Source organism: Camelus dromedarius, chromosome 6, assembly GCF_036321535.1.
Source record: "Camelus dromedarius isolate mCamDro1 chromosome 6, mCamDro1.pat, whole genome shotgun sequence".
NCBI classification, from domain to species: Eukaryota; Metazoa; Chordata; class Mammalia; order Artiodactyla; family Camelidae; genus Camelus; species Camelus dromedarius.
The window spans coordinates 12,746,427-12,767,457 of record NC_087441.1 but is presented as its reverse complement, the minus strand read 5'-3'; the positions used below and the strand labels follow the sequence as shown (position 1 = coordinate 12,767,457).

Below are 21,031 nucleotides of genomic sequence, written 5' to 3'. Positions count from 1 at the left end.
ATTTTGTGACTTAAGTAGCGTTGCTTCCATTACAAATGAGGGACTTTCCAGGTACGTTCAGCTTAGAGGAGGAAGAGCCAGGACCCATTTTGAGCTCCTCACCTGGAGCCTGGGATTCTCCCCATTACAACACTGCTCTTTTCAAATTTCTACTTCCCTGCACTCTTCTGAGAAGCCCAAGACCTGGTTCGTTTTTAATAGGATCATGAAGCCAGCAGCAAATTCTGGGGCCGCCTCATTATCTCTATCCTCAAGTAAACTAAACTGTTATCACATTTCAGCTAATAGCTACCATCAGAGACAGAACACGCTGACTGTGGGGGGAGTCCGTTAGTTATATAATGAAGATCTCCTTACAGAAGCAGCAAGCACACAGCCTTTTTTTTTAACAGCTGCGATTTTATAAAGCAGTTATATTTGGCTGCTCCTTGAAACAGCTGTGTACATTTTGTACAGGGTTCTGAGTCTGCAAACTGGAACTTCTCGGAATTCTAGATGTTCACCTCAGTTTCAAGAGAAAATATTGTAAACCCAAGCATCACTGGCCACGTTGCAGTATTTGTTCATTTTCCACTGGCTTATATCACTGGACAAGAATAATGGGACTGTGATGTTGGGGTTGCCTTGTTTGAGGAACACCAAGCATGATATTTTTGCTTTCTAACAGCTTCCTATGAGTATAGCTGTCTGACATGAACTAAAGAAAGATGTTTTCTTTTCCTAGTTTGCAGTTCCACATATAAAGTATTTTAGGTTCACAATGTGATTTAATTGATGGTTTCCCATGATGGGGAAAGGTTATCAAAATGGGATTAGAACAAAGCACAATCTTGCTTATAATTTTGGGATTTGATTGAGCTAGACACTTAGTAATCATAATACTTTTGCGTGTTTTATCACTTACAGAACACTTTCACCTGTACATGGAAAGACACTTCACAAGATGTAGCATCAAGACATAATTCTCTAAAAGGGGTATTCTTCCCACAGTGTTCGTCCAAAGGGCAGTGTTCAGCTTGAAAAACTTAAGAACATAAGGCATTTTATAGACGATACATTTCTCTTACACAACAGAAAGCTGACTCTAGCCATATTTCTATGATTCTAATGACATCTGTGACCACGGGGAAGAACACATCATCAAAGGAAGAGCAGTTCATGTCTGAAAATCAGAATTTGGAGAACAGTTTCCTAAATCCTCCAGAACACTGTAAACTTCTTCTTTTTTTTTTTTTAATTTCTTTTCATCACTTTTGTTATTATTCATCTTATGGCTGCCTTTCTCTCTAAATTACAAGATGCTTGAGGGCAAGGACCGTGACTCTGGGACCCAGCACAAGATTTCATGGCAAGCAGGTGCTCACCATGTATCTGATGAATGAATGAACTCATACCTTCCCTATAGCTATATAGACTTTTACGAAGAGAATTGTTTTATCTAAAGGTTTCATGATTTTATTTTCCTTTTCTGGAGGGGTGGAGAGGGGTCCTCTTTATCACAGAAATCCTTCTTTTCAATGCTTCTGCTTTAAAATAAAAATAACATGATTGATTTGTAATAGTGCTTATAGAACATTTGCTCTGTCAACGCTTCTTCCTTGATAATAAATCTCAACTTCTTGAGTAATTTCATAGTAAGGTAGTTAAAAAAATTTTTTTTTTGGTTGTTTTGGCTAAAGGAAAAAAAGAAAGTATTACTCAACATGCATTAAACAATTTTGGCTATTGTAAAAGCATCCTTTTGATTTCTATCCAATATTTTTCATGAAAACTTTTTGACATATTTAATTTGGTATAATCTGTCATAACAACAAAGTATTATCCCCATTTTATAGGAAATAAAATTTAAGATTCTTGAAAAATAAGTAAAAATTTCAAATCTACTTAGGCATTCCAACATACATATACTGAGAGACAGCTTTTAAATTTGTTGACATTAGTTAATAAAGAAAAAAGCATGATAATAGTGAACATAAATTTTCTATCTTCAAAATCTGAGCTGCCAAGTGTCAAAACTATGTTCAATGGATGTTAAAACAGCAATAGAATCACGTTATTCCACAAGGGTGACACAAACATTTCATTTTCTGTTAGGATGCAGTACTCCATCACAGACAGCTGTTAAAACTAAAGCCATAATGCCTTAAAACAGGGCCTTCTCCAGCTATAATTTCCGTGACCTAATTTCTTCTCTCGTCTCATCTCATTTCAGTAGCCCGAGAGAGATGCTGTGCTAAGCCAGCATTGGTCTCACATGACAGTCAGAGTCTGTGCAATATCACACCTAACGTTAACGGTCTGTTGCTCCAAATCTGAGTTTCATATCCACAGTCTAGTAAGAACAGAGAATGGAGTCCTGCATCCGTTCAGAGATCTTAGCTAGAAGAATGCCAAGTGGGCGGTACCTGGTTAACAGAAGCATCTGTATTAGCCACGGGTGAAGGGGAGCGACAGGCAGGTGGAGAGGAAATCTCACTGTTGGTTCCCTCCTCCCCAGACTCCTCAGTGACAGGTGACAGCAAAGTGTGACAGCGACCTGCAGTCATCTGTCACATAAAATGTTGCCCAAAGACATGAAAATAGGTTAGCTATGTTAACAAAAGACCTGGTTGGGGCACAGCTCAAAACAGAGGTAATTATACAACAAAGGTTAGAATTACTGAGACCCAAATTTACATACAAATTCTGTGCGAGTATTTAAAAGTTTTGTCTTCAGGCGAATGTGATGCTAGGAATCATTTGTAAAACAAACCGGGGTAGGGGGTGCATGTCATATTATACAGTTTAGTTGTTGATTAAATATTTCTTTATTTTCCTTTTCTTGATTGTTTGTATCTTTATAAATAATTATTAAAATCATAAATCATAAGAGAAGGGTCTATGAAATAAAGCTTGAGCTTTTGTGGATATTTCAAATTCCTAATATTCTAGCGAGAGAAATGCACCCAAAGTAATATATTCCCAAAAGAGTCCGGGTATAGTTGGTTACACACTACCCAAGGCAGAGCACACATGTGTGAAAAATACACAGCAATGGAAAACACTGAGTTACCAAAATAATTAATGCGTTTTAGATGCAAAGTGATGGAGGAATAATGTTGCAGACAGAAAATAATGGAACTTATTTATTTTAAACCAAAGTTAAACTTTGGATTTTCTATTCTCTTATTTTTCTAATATTTTTTTTCTATATTTTTTAAACACTTATACAACCAAATACACAAACATATCTAATCAGCCAGGGCTTTAGCTGTAAAAACACACACAAAATATATGCAGTATGATTCTCTAATTCGCCAAGAAAACTAGAGAACTGTGCAAAGGAATTTCAGAGTCCCTGAGTATTACTGTTAAAATTTAAACAAATGCAGGCCGACCTTCAGCACATTAAGTAATTCAGGAATCTCAAACAGTTTCATTTCAACTGTCACTGTTTACAGTGTCAAAGATTGCCCTTGGCCCAAATGTGGTCAGTATTAAGGGGACGTTTCCTCACTTCTAGTCTATAAGACACAGCACTGCTCCCTGAAATAAGCCTCGGAGAGGGGAACCTGAAGCCACCAGCCGAGGGATAGTCAGAAGAGAGCGCAAAGGCGCCCAGCAAACCGGCCTGGACCCTGACTTACCATGACCACAGAGGGGTGGGCCGAGGTCGCGGGGAGGAGCTCCCCGTCCAGGTCCTCCGTCCCCTCCGCCAGCCCCTCCACCTCGGTCACCGTCAGCAGCATGGTGGCGTGCTTGGCTTTCATGGTCAGCATCTTGCACTTGGAGTTCAAAGAGGCGATCTGCTCCTGGTAGCCCTTGATTTTCTGAGCCAGCTCCTGAGGAAACATTGCCCCCACTCCCTGTGTCAGAGCAGCATCAGAAGGAAACAGAACTAGTAGCGTTCATCTTCCTCCAGAGCTGGCCAATGAAATCACAGAGCTGTGCCAGCGGGGAGGCAGGATGTGGACTGTGCGAGCGCCGAGCCTGCCGTGCGCCCCGAGCCAGACCACAGCGCGGCGGGGCCGGAAGAGGTGCTGCGAGCCGGCGGGGCGGAGAGCGGCGCGCCGCGCGCCGGGGCTGCTAATCCTGGGAGACGCTCCGTACGAACCGGGGATTTATGCAACATTAAGGACCGGCAACTTTCTTTAAAACGCCCAAGGAATCTGAGATTGCCAGATGGTTCATGCCATGGAAATTAGGTCATGTGATGACTAAAACTACAAAAAATGCAACTCTCAGCTCTTACCATCCTGAATATGTCAAATAGAGCAGCCATTTGTGACGGGCCTGTCACAAAGTAAGCAGCATGTGAATTCCTGTGACCCTGAGGAATTGCTTTTTTTGTAGATAAGCTAAAGATTGCTTCTGAAACCCTTATTTTTTATGCAGGTTACTTCCAAAGTAAAATTTTGTACATTCATGTTCCCTCATGTATCCCATCATGCCTCAAATGTTTCTGATGCTTCCCACCAGAGCTTTGAACTGGGAGTTCAGTTCAGTTTTCACAGCTTTTAAATTCATTTGTTGTTGAAAATATGTTTTGAGAGAGAGTGGTTTTAAAACTTTTGCAAAGAGCTAATTGAAAATATATTCTGAACAGTACATAGCCCTTACAAATCGAAAATATTTAAATTCTAAAATAATAATCTAAAGTGGTAATTCTGAAATGTTAAGTTTATACTTTACTTGAAAAATGTATACATAAGTTAAAAAGTGAAAATGTAAATATTCTTTAATTCATGTAAACAAAAACATTAATTCTAAAAATACAAATGTATTTTAGAATTATCAATCTCCAACAAAGTACTTGGTGGGATATTCCAATGGGACCGTAATACATTTACAGACCTCTATTCTTCGTTATACATTCAAAATGCTTTTTGTCCAGTAAATCATTTTTTACTACTTCAGAATCATTTTGGGGTACTTGATTGCCAAAAATATAAAATTCATATCATTTGGTCTGTTTTAAGGGCTTCCCCATAACTAGACTGACCTCATTATGTCTTTTTTGCACTGATCCTCTATATAAGAGCCCCTCACTGCTGCACACCACGTTTGTTCCCATTCTCTCCTCCATGCCTTTCTTCACACATTTACATTTATAGTGCCTCCTACCCACTCCTGCTACCATTCCAAAATTTCAAAATCTCTGTCTCCAAAAAGGCCTCCTAGAGTCTCCTTTTATCTACTTCTCACCACTGTAACCCATAATTACATTGCTGGTAATTCACTCCACCCCTAAAGAAGGCTTTTAAAACTATATATTAATGACAAGGTTTGTCTATTTCAGCCTGCACACAGTAGGTGCTCAACACATCCAGCTGAATAAAGTCTAATTCATGATAGATAAAGCAGGTATCTGAATCATGAAGCAACCAGGGGAAAAAAAAAATCCTTAATCTCAGTGGATTAGACCAATCTGGTGTACAGAGAAGTTACCAGCTTCCATTTCAAACTCACAATGTTCTAAAACAGCTCCCTGAATGTTCTGCAGTTAAGTGCTAAGGGAATTAGGGGTCCTAGGACTGTTAGTTTTCATCCTGTTAGAGTCAAGCCTCTCTATTCATGCTCCTTCGCCCAAAAAGCTGTCATTTAGTGTTTGTACAAAACACATTTTGTGATAGTCTTTAAAATGATAGTGTGTATACACACACAAACTAGAGCTTTGAACTTGACATTCAAACTAGAGCTTTGAACTTGGAAGTTCAGAAACAAACAAAATGACAAGATAACAAAGTGGTATCGATGTGTGCATAGGTGTATGTGTATATGTACACACACACACACACACACGCAAACACACCATGTTATTATTGCTGTCATTTTGCTTCTCCCCTTCCAATCAAAACTGACTGGGTGGAAAGGAAAACAGTCCAGCAGAACTCAGCAGGCAGCCTACCTTCTTAACTTCTAGTAGAGAAGTACAGGATTTTTTAAAGCAAGAATTTAAAAAGTAGAAATTATCACCTTGTTACCTTTCAGGGTTGTAGATACTTAATTAAACCTAATAGGGTTTTTAAAACAGTGATCAACGGCTGTTTACCACATCTGGTCTAGTACCTAACAGATGCGTATTCTGTAATAATTAGCTAACAGGCACGGAGGGAAGACGTCTACCAGTGAGCTGGACTCCTTGAATTCTATATGTTTTCATTGGAAAAGTTGCCAAGCCTTCTGACGATGGTGAGATCTGAGGAATCTGTGTGGAGCAGAGTTAGTCCCAGTCCTTCCACCTCCATGCCAAGGGGACGGGGACGGCCATGGCCCCTCCTGCCGCACCCCACACAGCACACTCATCACTAACGGCTGTTTCCTAAATCAAATTTTCAACTTATTGTGTGTAAGACTCACTTGGGTTGTTTGTTATAAATGCAATTCCGGTCTCAGCTTCAAAAGATTTTGACTTCTGAGACTTATAAGAATCTGCATTTTACGGTTATTTCATGTGAATCTCTAGGAAAAACAACTCTCTAGAACTTTCTTTGGTAAGAATAAACCTGCCTATATCCCAGTAACTCTGTGGGTTGGTGGTTAAATCTGCCAAATTAAAATGGGGCACTCAAGGGTTAGTGTGTTCCCCATTCTCAGGAAGCATGTGTATTTTTTACTTTCTACTGATCATTTCTGACAGTGATTACACGGGATGAGCATCCAGGTGGGAATTTCAGGTCCAGCGGCCGCTCTGAGGAAAGCTGTCTGCTGGGGGACAAAGGGCTCTCAGTATTCTCTCCTATGATTTACAAGTGACAGGATAAAATTTTCCTAATTAAATGAACCATCTGAAATATTATAGGAAAACAATGTGAATTCCTTAGAACGGAATAAATTATCAGTTATTGCTATTAGTTAAGGGGATCCATATGGAAACTAGACTCACTCCAAGATTGAAATTCCATTAGAAGCAGATTGAAAATACAGGGAAAAGCATTCCTCCAAAATTTGATGTTATAAATCAGGCTTTCCCCACACAGCGCTTTCCTTCCTGTGTTTGTTTTACACACACAATGAGCCTCACACAGGACTATGTCATGGTAAATATGAAAATGCAATCTAAACCATGTGACAAAACTAACAAATGCCTACATTAATGTTGGGAACTGGGAGGAGAAACTGTGACAAGATGAACATATCACTGAACAGGAGCCAGGGGACAGTCCAGGGCTGACTGTGCTGAGAGCTGGCTCTGTGACGACCTTGGGCAAGTCACTCATTTTCCCAGACCATCATTCTTCTCTTTTATGCAATGAGGTAGCCCCAACAGTTTCTGCTGCCCTGGAAAAATTATGGAATTTGGAGCCAAAGTTACTAAAATAGAACCTGATTTCTATCAGTTACTAAATTTGGAAGCTCAGGAAGTCATTTAAAAAAAAATCAGTTTCTGTTTTCTTATCAGTAAAATGGAGACAATAAAAAAAGTCCTTACTCACAGGGTTGTTATAAAAGATAATGTAAAACTTTGCAAATTGTTTTTAAAAACATAAAACAAAAAACTGTAATAATAATAGTTAATTGTTATTCCAGACAAGATTTTTAAAAAGTTTTTCTGTACTGTGATAGAAATGTTGTTACAATGAAATTCTGGATCTTACAAAATGGTATTAAAAATCATCTCAATAGCCAGGGGGAGGGTACAGCTCAGTGGCAAAGGGTGTGCTTAGCATGCACAAGGTCCTGGGTTCAATCCCCAGTACCTCTATTAAAAAAATAATAATAATAACAAATAAATAATCTTAATTATCTCCTTCCCAAAAAATAGTTTCAAAATAAATTTTTAGTATATAATCTAATGTGTGACTTATATGAACAGTGTTTCAAATATTTGCAAAACATATTTTCATTTAACCAATGGCATAAGAGAAATGAGTAGTTAACATGTATGATATCTACAGAGTAGGAGTAAATGCAGATGGGATATTTATTTACATTGTTTTGTAAATCATATATAAATATGGGATCGATGCATTGGATGTGACAAGAAATTAAAGAACTGCATTTGGAAAGGGGAGCAGTGAGACTTTTCCAACCTTAAAAAGCAACAATTGAATCTTCGGAGAAACTTACTATGGTATTTGGTTTGGAAAAATTGTTCTGACAAAAAGTTAAAACAGATCAGTTGGAAGGATAAACTAAACATCTGTCCTTGGCACAAAGAAAGAAAACGCATCCTCTACCCTGGTCACATTCCAAAATTCATGATGCTGTGAGCCAGCCCCTAAAGGAAAGAGTAAATGTGATCTATACAAGAATTGACAGGTCAGGAAAGGAAATTCACTCACTCCTAAGTGTCGAGGGGCTGGAACACTCAAGGTCTATGATCTCTGAGACCAGATCTGCACAGGGGGCGTCCGAGTCCTAAGGTCACAAAGATGCCAAAGGTACAAGGAAGGAGGCACTTTTGAAAATGGGAAAGATGCTAACAGGCATACTGGGAATCAGCAAAATAAACAACATGGACCATTATCTGATTTTGGTATAAAAAAGAACAAAAAACAAAAAACAGCTGATATGACCTACATGTGAAAGAGCAAATGGTTTTCTTTGAAACATGAAACATCTCTTCTTTTTAAAGAGGGCTATCAAAGCAGCAAGACCTGGAGCACTGCTATTCCTTGCAGTCTATAAATCCAGGGGGTAAAGTGTGTTTTGGTGTCTGAACTGTGAGAATGCTGCAGGAGGCAGTTGGTGGGTTGTGGCGGAGATATGTCATGAGCGTCATGTGAGGAGGTTTTGGAATCAAGGGGAAGACTCGTGCTATGTACTGGGTCTTGGAAAGAAAGGATCAGCAAAAATAACCTTCAAAATGCAAAGAGGGCTAAAGAAGCTACCCAAGAACCCAACGCATTACGCCAACAGGGAAAACCCTTCTCTCTCATTCACTAAAAACGAATCACATATTCTCATCAAACCAGTGTCCTGCCCCCGAACTTCGCTTGTCTTACCTCATGCCGAGAAATCTGGGCTTGCAGCTCCTGGATGTTGCTGGTGGCCACAGGCTTATCCTCAATTTCCCTGTGAGCTCCTTCTATGAGCTCCTGGAGGTGCTGCATTTCTTGCTCATATTGTTCATACTGCACCACGGCCTCCTTTGGGAAAAAAAAAATGTGTGAGTACCTTGCTGTATCAGTAACTGTGTGAGTGATTCTGCGCTGCAGTCTGTCAAACGATCGGGCTCATTCCCATTTACCTCTGCCTCAAGGGAACTGAGAAAGGATGGGGAAAATTCCCAGATGGTTCAAATCCCCAGCTTTACTCAGATCTGTCAGAGCCTTCTCTCTAAAACATTTTGCCGAGACCATTGATGGACTCAAAACCGTTAAGTGCCTAGATCCTCTCTCTTCTCCCTATTGTCCTAAAGAATGCAATGTCATGAACGAGGCAGGACGTGGTAGGAAGTGGTAGGAAAAACAGGATGACTTCATTTTTCCATCAAAGAAATACTGAATGTATATGTAAGGCACTCGGCTAAGTGCTGGAGTAGGAGATATAAAAATGAGTTAAGCATGACTTCGCCCTTCGGGAATTTACTGTCTAACAAATTACAAGATGATACAAGTAGAGTTGACCAAGTAGACCATTACTGATTTAAAAAAAAAAAATCTTTTTTTTAACAGAGGTACTGGGGATTGAACCCAGGACCCCGTGCATGCTAAGCACGTGCTCTACCACTGAGCTCTACTGTTCCTCCTATTAGTGATTTAATAAGAGGACGTGTATACAATTTTTGGATAAAGTAGGTGAAATATTAGTTGGAAGAAGATGTGAGATAAAGAGTGTCATTTCTTCCTAGTAAATAATTTTTCTATTTTTGGGTACGGAGACTAAGAGTTATAGTCAGGTGTACTTCTCAAGCAATAAAATGCATTTATTGCGTCAATAAGCTGAAATGAGAAAAAAAATTCTGTAATAAACACTAGCAGTAAGTCAGACTACAAGGTCCTAGATGATTTCCACATGAATAATAAAAAATAAAAATATATGATTGAGTATAAAATCATACGCAGTTACTTATTTTAAAAAAAATTACTAAAAGACAGGTTTCACCAAAGGATATTTCCTATAGAGCTTTCCCCAGGTTTTTGTGGGTGATCCAAATGATAGCATTTCATCTCCTTATTTTATATAACCACAACAATCTGTCATACTTAACACTCTGGATATGTTTTGATGGCTAAGCCCACACAACGCTAAGAAAAGAAGCTCGTGACTCATTTGCCGTTGCTCTGCTGGCATGGGGACCGCCTGCAGATGCGGGCTGGTCCAGCTGCACCTGCCTGCATGATGTTGCACTGCTGGATCGCCGTGTGCTGGAGCCGACTGGCCTCCTCCTGCAGGTGCAGAGCCGCGTGGCAGAGCGGCAAGCTGGTGACCACATCCTCGGGGATCCGGAGCGCGCTCTGGCAGGTCTGCACTGCGTGGACTTTTGGCTTGAGTGACTCCATCTCAGACAACAAATGCTGAAAGTGCATGTTCATATTTCACAATTTACATTTTCAACTTTTATATTTTATTATAAACTTGTTATAAAATTATTTATATATAAAATATACCTCTTTTATACTGAAATTTTATATTTTAAAATATTTTGAAATTTTTAATCTTAAGAGTTTATTTCATAAGCAAGAGACATTTATTAAATTAAAGCTCTGTCACAAGTTATAAAAATTTCCAAGGAATATGTTTTTTCAAATAATGCATACAGTATTATGCTGGACAGCAGAAATTAACACAACATCGTAGGCTGACTATACTTCAATAAAAAAACAATACAAACAAAAGAGTGCATACAGTGCTAACTAAGACTATAACTGAGTTTAGAAATCATTTTTCCTATCTTTTAAAAAAAAAAATAGAGTCCCCCCACTCATTTCCCCTGAATTATTTTTGCTTACCTGTCGATGAGAGAGTTGCTCCTTGAGACTAAGACGTCCAACTTCTGGAGAAGTCAGGGTTGTCTGGGCTTGCTCCAAAGCAACTTGTAAGTTTCTGAGCTCTGTTTCAAATTTTTTCATGTCCTGTAGGGTAAAAGCAACATGAATGTCAATACATAAGCACTTGAAGTCCAAAGTCACAGATGGAGATTAACATCACAGTCAAAAAAGCTCATCAAAGGTGAGAACTTTATCTCCACTATAACACCATCATTGTTTTTTAATGATAGACTTTTCAATTTAAATTCCTTTTTTTTCCTTTTCTTTTTTTTTTTTTTTTTTTTTACCTTGGCAGCATCGTGGAGATTCTGCAAACGAATTTTGATCATCTGCCGCAGCTCCTCAGTCTCCCGTCCCAACTCTGCCACTTGCTGAGACATTTTTCCTGTATGGTACACACTATCGAGGGACTGTAATTTCTCAGTCATGGCTTCCAGATCGTTGTCAATCTCCTCAGATTCTTCCAGCATGGTCTAGAGTGAATTATGGACATTCATAACATTGACGGGCGGCAGAGAGGTAGAGGTAATCAACACGGCGTCGTGTAAAGACCATCACACCGGGAAGGGAGGAAGCAGATGCGATGCACAATTCCCACGCGCACTGTGAAGGTCCTCTGTGTCTGACGGGGTTTACCCGTCAAGACCCTCTCCCCACTTACTGTTGCCCCTTTTTCACAGGAAAAGAAATCAAAGTTCAGGAACTGTAAACAATTGTTGAGGCCACATGTGTTGGCTAGTGTGCTGTCTGCCACCCCCAGCTGCTCCCTGGTGGGGTCAGGGCACGGGTACTCCAGCAGAGGCGATGCTCTGACACACTGGGTATCTTCATAGGTCACTGGGCCCACCTCTTCTCATAGTCAAACCAGAGAGATGCTTTTCAGCTCTCATATTCTACACCTAAGATCTAAGCATGTATCGATCTAAGAAATAAAAGTAAGGCAAGAACATTACAAAAATCTGCTTTAAGTGAGACAAAGGGGTGGAAACTAGTTGGCATAAAGCACAGCGCCTGTCATTCAGGAGAGTGTTGTCTACTGGGACTAATGATAACATAAGTGGAATAGGAAGCATACAGCAGGCACTCTGTGAGCACATGAAAGGGAGGAAAGGGTTAAGGATAACAGAAGTGAGATCTGCTGCCACTTGCAGGAAGGTTGGGAGAAGGCTTCCTGGAAAAGCCATTGCCATTTTGGAGCTGAGTCAGAAGAATGTGTGTATTTAAGCAGATGGGGAGGAAGACACGTGACATTTTATGCCAAGGGAACAGCATAAGCAAAGGCACAGAGGTGAATGAGCACAAAGTGTGCAGTTACTGGGGTGTGTGATGTGCCAAGTGAAGAAATGGGAGATGGGATGTTACTCTTAGGTGATAAATCCTTATTTTTAAAGATAAAGTACATTTAATTTCTCACAATAAATATTATATATATTATACAGCATATTATATATATATATATAAAATGAAGGTTGGAAAATATTGAAAATATAAAGAAGATAAAATATTCTATAATCCATCTCTCAGAGATAACTTTAAAGAGATAACTGCTGTTAAGTCGGGTATAATTTTAGGTAACTGAGATCACACCATACCTATAATTTTCCATGTGTCTTATTCACTTGACATTAGAGCACATATATTTTCTTCTTGTGAATTGTTTTTGAATGAGATCAGGTAGTTTTAATTAATTCCTAAGGCAGACATGGGAAAACTCCCTGAAAAGTGTGTACAGGCTGAGTTCTCTCCTGAGCATCAGTGTGAGGTCACCACCAATATCTGCCATCTGTCCTCCCATGTCCCTCCATGCACTCAACCCACCCAACTGCCCAAGTCAAAGAAACCTGGGAACTGTGTTTGGCTCCTTCCTCTCTTTCACCCACATCCAACAGTCTCCGAGTCAGGAATTCTTGCTCAGTAATACTCCTTGATTTTTGTCTTCTCAGCCTCCAAAGAGAAGCCTTGACGTGGTCTGCTAGGGTACTGAAACCACCTCCCGTGTTGTCTTCCCTTCACAGGTCTGTTTTCCACAGGCTTCTAAGTCATCTTTCTTAAAACATGAGTCTGAACTTGCCACTGCCTGCAGAATCTGTCAAAGGCTTAGAGTGACTTTAGGAGAAAGTCCAAATTCCTAACAGGCTGTCATAATCTTTTCCTTCTCTCTCTTTCTTCTCTCTTATGCCTCTTTCCGGCTCCCCTGAGACCTCCTCCCCAGATCGCACCCTCCAGTGCGCCGGGCAGATCACTCACTCTTACTGCTGGGATTTCAATATGCGTTTTTGTCAAAAACATTCTACAACACGCAGGCTGTGTGCATCTTTTAGGATTCAGCCCAGAATCACGTTTTCCTAAGAAGGCTTCCTTAATCTTTTCCAACCCTGGGCAGTCTGGTTAGGCATCGTCCTGGGAGCCCCCTCTGCATCCTGGCCCCTGCCTTTATCACACTGCATTGTGCTGTCTAGATCTGCCTCTCTGTCTCCTGCCCCTCTTTAATTACGAACACCCTTGGGGAAGGACAAGGAGTTTTCTTTGTATTACAAATGTCTAACAAAATTCCTAGCTTTGGAAAGCACTCTATGAATGTTTATGGAATGAATAAATGAATGAAAGCAGGAGCTAGTTAAAAAAATTTTTTTTAAAACCCTCATGGTCATTTTAAAGACTGCATCATATCTTCTTAAATCCAAAAATTTACTCAGAAAACTTGCTTGACATTTAAGTTTTCTTTAAAATTCCAGTAGAGTTACCAGTACTCATAAAATACTTTCTACATTTTGGATTACAGAGTAGTAACATTTTGATGATCATGATCCATTTTGTCAATTGTTTTTCAGAGAGGTTTTACCCAGTTACCGGCAGTGTTTGAGAGCTCTTACCTCCCTAAATATGACCTTTTAAAAAACAGTGTTAACTTGACAGTTAAAATGCTCCCTCTCTTTTAAACTTGCATTTCCAGATTTCTAATGAATATTTTTTCATGATTTGCAACCACTTGTAACTTAAGTCTTGTCTGTTCATGTGTAAGCATATCCTTGGGCAAAACAACTCTCTAGTTACTTAAGAAATATTTCTTGAGAGGAGCACGCAAGATTGATTAGAGAAGAAAGATAACTACAGGGAAACCAATTAGGAGCCTGCTAAAGCATTCCCAGAAGGAGAAAATGAGACTTTGATCTAGAACCCTCTCAACTGGAATGGAAAAGGGGATGGATTTAATGGATTTAAAAGACACAAGTATTCATAAGTTAGAATAAAAGAAAGAGAAACTCTAAAATGCTTGAGGATACCCATGTAACTTAAATAAAAATCATTTTGTATTTGGTTGCAAAATAACTGGGCTATTACTGGTATCTAATTCAAGCCTAAATTATAAAAGGATGAAATAATTTCCTGGATGATACAACCAAGAGAAAACTTCAAAGGAAATGAAGTCAGGCAGCTCCCACGTGGTATGCATGCATCACTGGCTCCGAGCTGAGCCCTGCTTCCTGTGGAAGGTCAGACCACTGCAACCAGGCAGAAGGGCTGGAAGGAGGAGGCATGCGATTGAGGCTCTGGCTGAGCACTCAAGTATCAGGTAGTGTGCTTGATGTTTACACATGTGTTAAACCATTTGATCCTCATAATAATTCTGTGATGTAAATATCATCTCCGTCTCCATCTTATTGATGAGAAGACTGAATTCAGAGAGGCAAAGTCATTTACTGCAAACTTGGTTTTCCCAATAGTCTGAGTCTAAATCCTATAATCTTTCCACAGGTCCCTACATCTCTTCATGGGGAAAAATTTCCCACCATATACTTGTGTGTAACTCTTTCAAAGAAGCTGCAAAAAAAGAGTCCTATCTGGATGACTATTTTTAGATTCATGGAATGGAAAGTCTAGGCGAGATAGAGAATTTTTATTTATACAGTCTTAGGAAATCTCGTGGATAGCTACTTTCTTTCAAATCACTGGACAAATTGCTAAGGCCACCTCAGCTTTCTTTTTCCCTGGCACCTACATTAATTTTACATTATGGCCCTCTAAATTTTCTTTCAGTCTAGACAGTTAAATCAAATTATTCTCTTAGTTACTCTTTGAAACTTCTTTTTCCCAAAGTTACCTGATGTAAAATGTATTGCTCCCGAAGTTGGCTCGCTGAATTCCATGCAATCTTTCCATGTACCAAGACTTTAGCTTTCTCAATCCACTTCAGAATTAACTCAAGGATTTCATTGTATTCTTCTAAATGGGATGCTGCCTGAAAAATCATTAGCATTCAGATAACAAATGTAAACTCTCTTTCTTGAGCTAGAACTCAGACTTCAACCTCTCTTTGGATACAGTAATCCTAGAAGTTGATCATTATAATGTCAGTGATATTTAAAGGTACCATGAAAAATAAGTTCCTTATTGAAAAATCTATCAAGGGCTTTCCTGTGACTTTAGGATAAAATTCAAGTTCTCAATATGCTTGAATAATCTGTCTTTCAAAAGAATTCTCCATTTCTGTCTCTTATTCCTCTACCCAGCTCTCCTCCATTTGTCCTTCCACGCTCTGTCTTCACTGAGTAACGAGGTGGGAGGTGGGAATTACAGGTTTCAACATCATAATTTATTGGTTGCAAATCCTGATTTAACTCATCTCCAATTGCAGAAAAAAAAAACAATCAATTTGCAAAAGTTCACTCTATCCTTAACAATTATGATGATGTATGACCAGAACCTATTAAATAAAGGCAAAAATAAATAAATAAATAATATAAAGCTTTATACATGTCTATAAAACTTGAAGACCTGAATTTGCCCCCAAAGTGGTTTTAGAAAACATGTTAATGGATGGGTATTCATTTTACAAAATGCTTCTCCAGTTCACAAAATATTCACCTCAAAAGTCCATTTACATGACCACCTCTGTCAATTAATTTACAATATGGTCTGATACAAAATAAAAGCAGCTTTACACGGAATCTTAGGAATCCAGGCATGGTATGAAATAAGCTACACTTAAATTGCTCTCATTATTGTCAATATTGTCTTTTTACTTATTTTTAAAAGAGAAGGCTAGAAAACTGAATTTCTGCCTTAGAGAATTTTGATGCCTGGCCTGGGAAACATACCTGGCTGAGCTTGGAGAGCCGGTTCTCAGCCTGCCTGATGGTCTGCTGGTGAAGTTCAGTCAGTTTTCCTATCTTCTTGGCCAGTGGTTTACCTAGTTGGCCATTCTGTTCCGAGAATTTCTGTACTGCTTCATTGAGTTCCATTAATTTCAAGTTACAGCATTCTAACTCCTCTCCCAGAGCCTAAATGGTCATCAAAATGAATGAACATTAGACTACAGAAAATGTTTCTCCAGACTTTCCAAGATCAAAAGAATATATTTTAAATAATTTTTGTAAAAGTCAAATATAATAAACAATAATTCTACTACTATGATCAACTCCCTTCTGTTTCTTCCGTTGGAAAGGCAGAACAGGATGTTTTGTAACCCTGGTGTTTATTTCCTATGAGGCTGAGAGAGCTAACATTTTCCTCCTGTCCCACCCAAAAAGGATTAGTCACTTGACTCACTGACACAGTGAGAACACAAATTGAACTACCAAGAACGTCCTTCATTTTGAAAAGTATACACTTGTATTCCTAAACCATCATTTAGTCCTTTGACACTCTTCTCTCTTACCCACACATGCATGTCTATTTATTAATACAGTTTAATCTTGATAATAAAGTATACAATGTGGAGGGGGAGGGTATAGCTTAGTGGTAGAGTATGTGTTTAGCATGCATGAGGGTCTGGGTTCAATTCCCAGTACCGCCATTAAAATACACATATATACACAACAAATAAAAAGATAAACCTAATTACCTCTCTAAAACACACTGCCCCCCCCAAAAAAAGACAATTACAAAATGTAAGTGGATTTATACTATTGTATTTATAAAATTTCTTTACTGCCTGTCTTTACTGTCTGGGTTTAATGAAGCCTGCTAATCAAGAAAGCTTCTTTTCCCTATATCCTCAAATAAACTAATGCACCCAAAATATTTAATTCATTCAGTAGCACCCCTTATATTTCCACTTCTCCTTCCTTACCTTTTGGTCAGTTTTAGCTTGAACTAAATTATCTGTCTTTGCTCTCAGCTTGGTTAGAATAGTTGTGAGATCTTTGGCTATCTTCTGAATTTGCCGGCTGAATTCCTGACTCATGGCCTTGCTTTGTTCAACTTCTTTTACTTTGTCCTGGATCTGAATAATGAGTGAGAACAGCAAAACCAACCGTGGTTAAAAACGGATAACTAAAGCTGAAAACCTCCACCTGCAGGTGTTGCCAAGAGACACTTTAGGTCATCCATCCTGCTTTGGCATCGGCCAGCCACATGCAGCAAGGTTTTCCCTGCAGCCTTACCTGCCACATTTTGACATATTCACTGCACTCTTTCTGCTGCTATTTCACCAAAGGGACAAGCAATGCATGTAAGTGATTCACTCGTCAAATGTGAACAGATAGACAGCAGTGTAGATAACTGAGTTTGAATTCTGTCTTCTCCATTTACTAACTTTGTGACCTTAAGCACACAGGCTCTTCTAAGCCTTTTTCTTCATAAAATGGAAAGCTCTTCTAGATGCCTGGGGGCACACAAATTTGTTTCCATGCATCTTTTCCTAAGTGCTGTTTAATGATCCGTTAATTCTTTTTCTAATTTCCAGTTACCTCCTTATAGTATGACAAAAAAGCTTTAAGCACATCCAACAGAAAAGAAGGTGAAAAAGACAGTTAACATTTACAAATTTCTAATGGTTTTGGTTTGGTGATAATAACATTCACATTTTGCTTACAATAAAAGGTTGAAGAGAAGATGGTAAATAAATGTTTCTTTATATAAATGAAAGATTTTAAAAAATCTCTTTAAGTCGTGGGGATGTAATTACAGCATGGTGATTATAGTTAATAATCCTGTTAAATGCATACTTGAAAGTTGTTAAGAGAGTGGTTCTTAAGTATTCACCACAAGAAAAAACTTTTTTTGGTAACTATGTATGATGTTGAATGTTAACTAGATTTATTGTGGTGATCATTTTGTAATATACAAATACCAAATCAAATCTCTTTAGTAGCAAGGAAATACACCATTAAAAGAGTAGTTTTTTAAACTTCATTATTCTGAGTTGAGTGCTAACATAAATGGAATGTACGTGAGTAACTCTATCATAGGGAAATTTATCCAGAGAAAAAGAAAACTGAAATTTGAACTTTTTTTAAGATCTGAACTTGCCAAGTCATCCTTCCCAATAGACCTTCCAACGTCTAAGAAGGAAAACCAAAAAGAAGATTAAATACTTAAAATAGAAAAGAGCATTTTAGTTTAGGTCAAAATTATGATGCAGTAGAGTTAATTTTGATGAAATTTTGTAAACACTTTGCTTTATACATCGGACAGTCTGAAAGGTACAGCACACTTACAGGAATTTTATAGTTTCTACAATGCAATACTCCTTTCCTTTTCACGTAGCAGTTTAGAATTATGCTATTTGTCTTCCATAGACCAGTTTTAACTAAACTGCTTTAGCATTATGCCACCAAGAAGGTCCTAGGATCAATTCTGTTTTCATACAGAAGCTACTGTCAGTACATAAAAGTGTGTCCTCTTTATGAGACTGAAGATAGAAATCTCCCTCTGGTCTCTGTACTATAAATGACTATGTATCACTTTGTTTAAAAAAAAAAAAGATTTGTTTTAAAGTTACTCATACACGTATATTATGTTTCATTCCCTTCTTTGGTTGTTTGGAAGTTAGAGTTAAACTGGGCTTCCTCTAGACAGAATACAGGACCTGACCCCGTGCACTTTGGGTAGCAACCTCCTTCCTGGTTTTACCTTATTTTTTTAACTCTAACTTTCCCTTTCCTCAAATATCTTCACCTTCTTTATCTTGTTGAACTGTCAACTAAAATAACAAATAGGAGAGTGCCTGGCAGACTCTGGGTATTCAATAACTATTTGTTGAATACATGAAATACATCTTTTTTTTTGCTTCTTTGAGTAATTTTTTTTTTTTTAGAAAAAGGTGAGGGGAAGCAAATAAATTATCTTTACTGTTTGACACTATTGTTCATGTCTAATATCATCTCATATGTTTCTTGCCTATGAATAAGACCTTTAACTTAATATTATTGATCTTTTAACTGTTTCTATGAAGACATGATTGTGAAAATTAAGAACTCTATATAAGGGTACTGAGCCAATAAAAGAATGGAAAGGCATTCTTTTTATTTTTTAGTTCTAATAAGTTGTACTTTTATTTTTATTTTTATTTTTGTTTTTTGATTTACAATGCTGTATTCATTACTGGTGTATAGCATTGTGATTCTGTTACACATACACACACACACACATATATATATTCTTTATCACATTCTTTTTCATTACAGGTTACTAGAAGCCACTGAATATAGTCCCCTATGCAAACAGTAGGACCTTGTTGTTTATCTATTCTGTATATGGTGGTTTGTATCTGGAAAGGCTCTCTTTCTTGACCATTGGTTTACCTGATCATGGATAGTTTCTAGGTCCAAGGCCACTTCAGCTAGCTGAAGGGAGAGTTCAGATGGTAATATAGTATAAAGATCAAGGTATTTATTCTTCTGTTCTTCAGCCATTTCCTCAATGTTCTGTCGGTGATTTGTGGCTTCTGTCAGGAGAATCTGAAGAAAAGATCAACATAAATTTCTGGGAGCCTGATAAGGAAATTGATTTTTATGGGTACAGAGACAAGACTATGCATTGCTCATAAAAATGTGATTAAGTATGGAATTAGAGAAACACATTGACAAAAAAACCAAACTTTTCTTTGGTCTGTGAATAAGAAGCATGTCTACTTTATACAGAACAAAAGAAAGTCCCATGAAATAATACTAAAAGCCTTTTACATTACACATTTCTGAAAATTTTAAATTCAGTGCTCCATTGAATATAAACAAACATAAATTTAAAATCAGGACAGTTTTTTAAAATGATGGGTATAGGAAATGAGTTTTGTACCTTAAGTTCTTCAAGTTGAGCATCTACTTCTAGTGTCGGATTCCCCAAATACTCCTTCGTTTCCTGAACCCAGGCTTTGACGGAATTGATGTGGGTCTCCACCACTTGTCGCTCCTTCAGCTCCTGCTTTGCCACCTGTCCGTTCTTCTTCACTTTCTCCTGCATGCTTCAGAAACATTAAAGGGAGAAAGCAGACAAGGACTTGCGATGAAAGGAACCCCCAAGACATGGCGTCATATTGTCCAAAACAGACATTACAAAAGTGAAGCCTCCTATCTTTTTTCCAAATAAAGACACTTCCCCAAAACTGGCAGCTAATTTTCAGTGACGTTTACATTTACCTCCGGTTTAACAGAAGAATGACATTATGTGAAGTGAATGATCTACCCCCTGGAAAACTGAGAGTGGACATCCCCCTGTGCCACGATATTGCAATTCATTTTCTTATCTAAGGTAACCTGGAGATGGTTTGGTTTCTATTTCCCCTTTGGAAATTTACTCCAAGGGTACAGAATCATCAGAATTTAAAAGTGACGTGTAATTGGAATATCTGTGGCTATTAGAAACCAATCTTTACGTTAAAAAAAAAATCTAGCGTTGGGAATTTTACAATTAATAATGTTGAACATCCAAATTATGTCTTTATTTGAATTAACATAAATTTGATTAGAAAGTTTAAATAAGTGGAGTCAGATTATCCTGAATTCCTCTATTAAGTGAAAGAGGTGAATATAAGCTATGTGCGAGTAATATTAGTTAATACGGGAGTTAAATTATATACTGACATTTCCTTTCTGGCCTAGTAAGTGAAGCAGGCTGGTTATACATCACGAAGGTTTACTTTCTCTTTCTGCTAAGTTCACTACCAGTAAATGGCTGGTGTTATTTACCTGGACTTGTATCATCCTTGCTCTAATCACTCTGGCATCCAACTGAGCCAGTGAGTTGTCCAGCTTTATCAAAACGAAGTTCTCAATAGCTCCCAACTGCTTACCTTTCAAGCTTTATTTCTCACAAATCGTCCCATCACTCAACAGTTCCCGGAAAGTGACATGCTTACTTCCAAACTTTCTTACTTGCCGTTGCCCTGCTTA

At 38.3% G+C, this 21,031-nt stretch overlaps 1 protein-coding gene across 16 annotated transcripts in view; it reads right to left on the bottom strand.

Moving 5' to 3' along the window:
* Positions 1 to 21,031, bottom strand: part of SYNE1 (spectrin repeat containing nuclear envelope protein 1) — a 427,973-nt gene that overhangs the window by 154,859 nt on the left and 252,083 nt on the right. For 15 of the 16 annotated variants that reach the window (XM_031456562.2, XM_064486565.1, XM_031456561.2 and 12 more), the window contains 11 exons: positions 19,938 to 20,103; positions 19,445 to 19,600; positions 16,990 to 17,142; positions 16,016 to 16,198; positions 15,019 to 15,156; positions 11,204 to 11,389; positions 10,878 to 11,000; positions 10,260 to 10,442; positions 8,928 to 9,071; positions 3,627 to 3,821; positions 2,406 to 2,546 (listed from right to left, as the gene is read on the bottom strand). In XM_031456562.2, coding sequence (XP_031312422.2) covers positions 2,406 to 2,546; positions 3,627 to 3,821; positions 8,928 to 9,071; positions 10,260 to 10,442; positions 10,878 to 11,000; positions 11,204 to 11,389; positions 15,019 to 15,156; positions 16,016 to 16,198; positions 16,990 to 17,142; positions 19,445 to 19,600; positions 19,938 to 20,103 — 1,768 coding nt within the window. The remainder of the gene's footprint in view (positions 1 to 2,405; positions 2,547 to 3,626; positions 3,822 to 8,927; positions 9,072 to 10,259; positions 10,443 to 10,877; positions 11,001 to 11,203; positions 11,390 to 15,018; positions 15,157 to 16,015; positions 16,199 to 16,989; positions 17,143 to 19,444; positions 19,601 to 19,937; positions 20,104 to 21,031) is intronic. The other variant, XM_031456572.2, reaches the window with a different exon arrangement.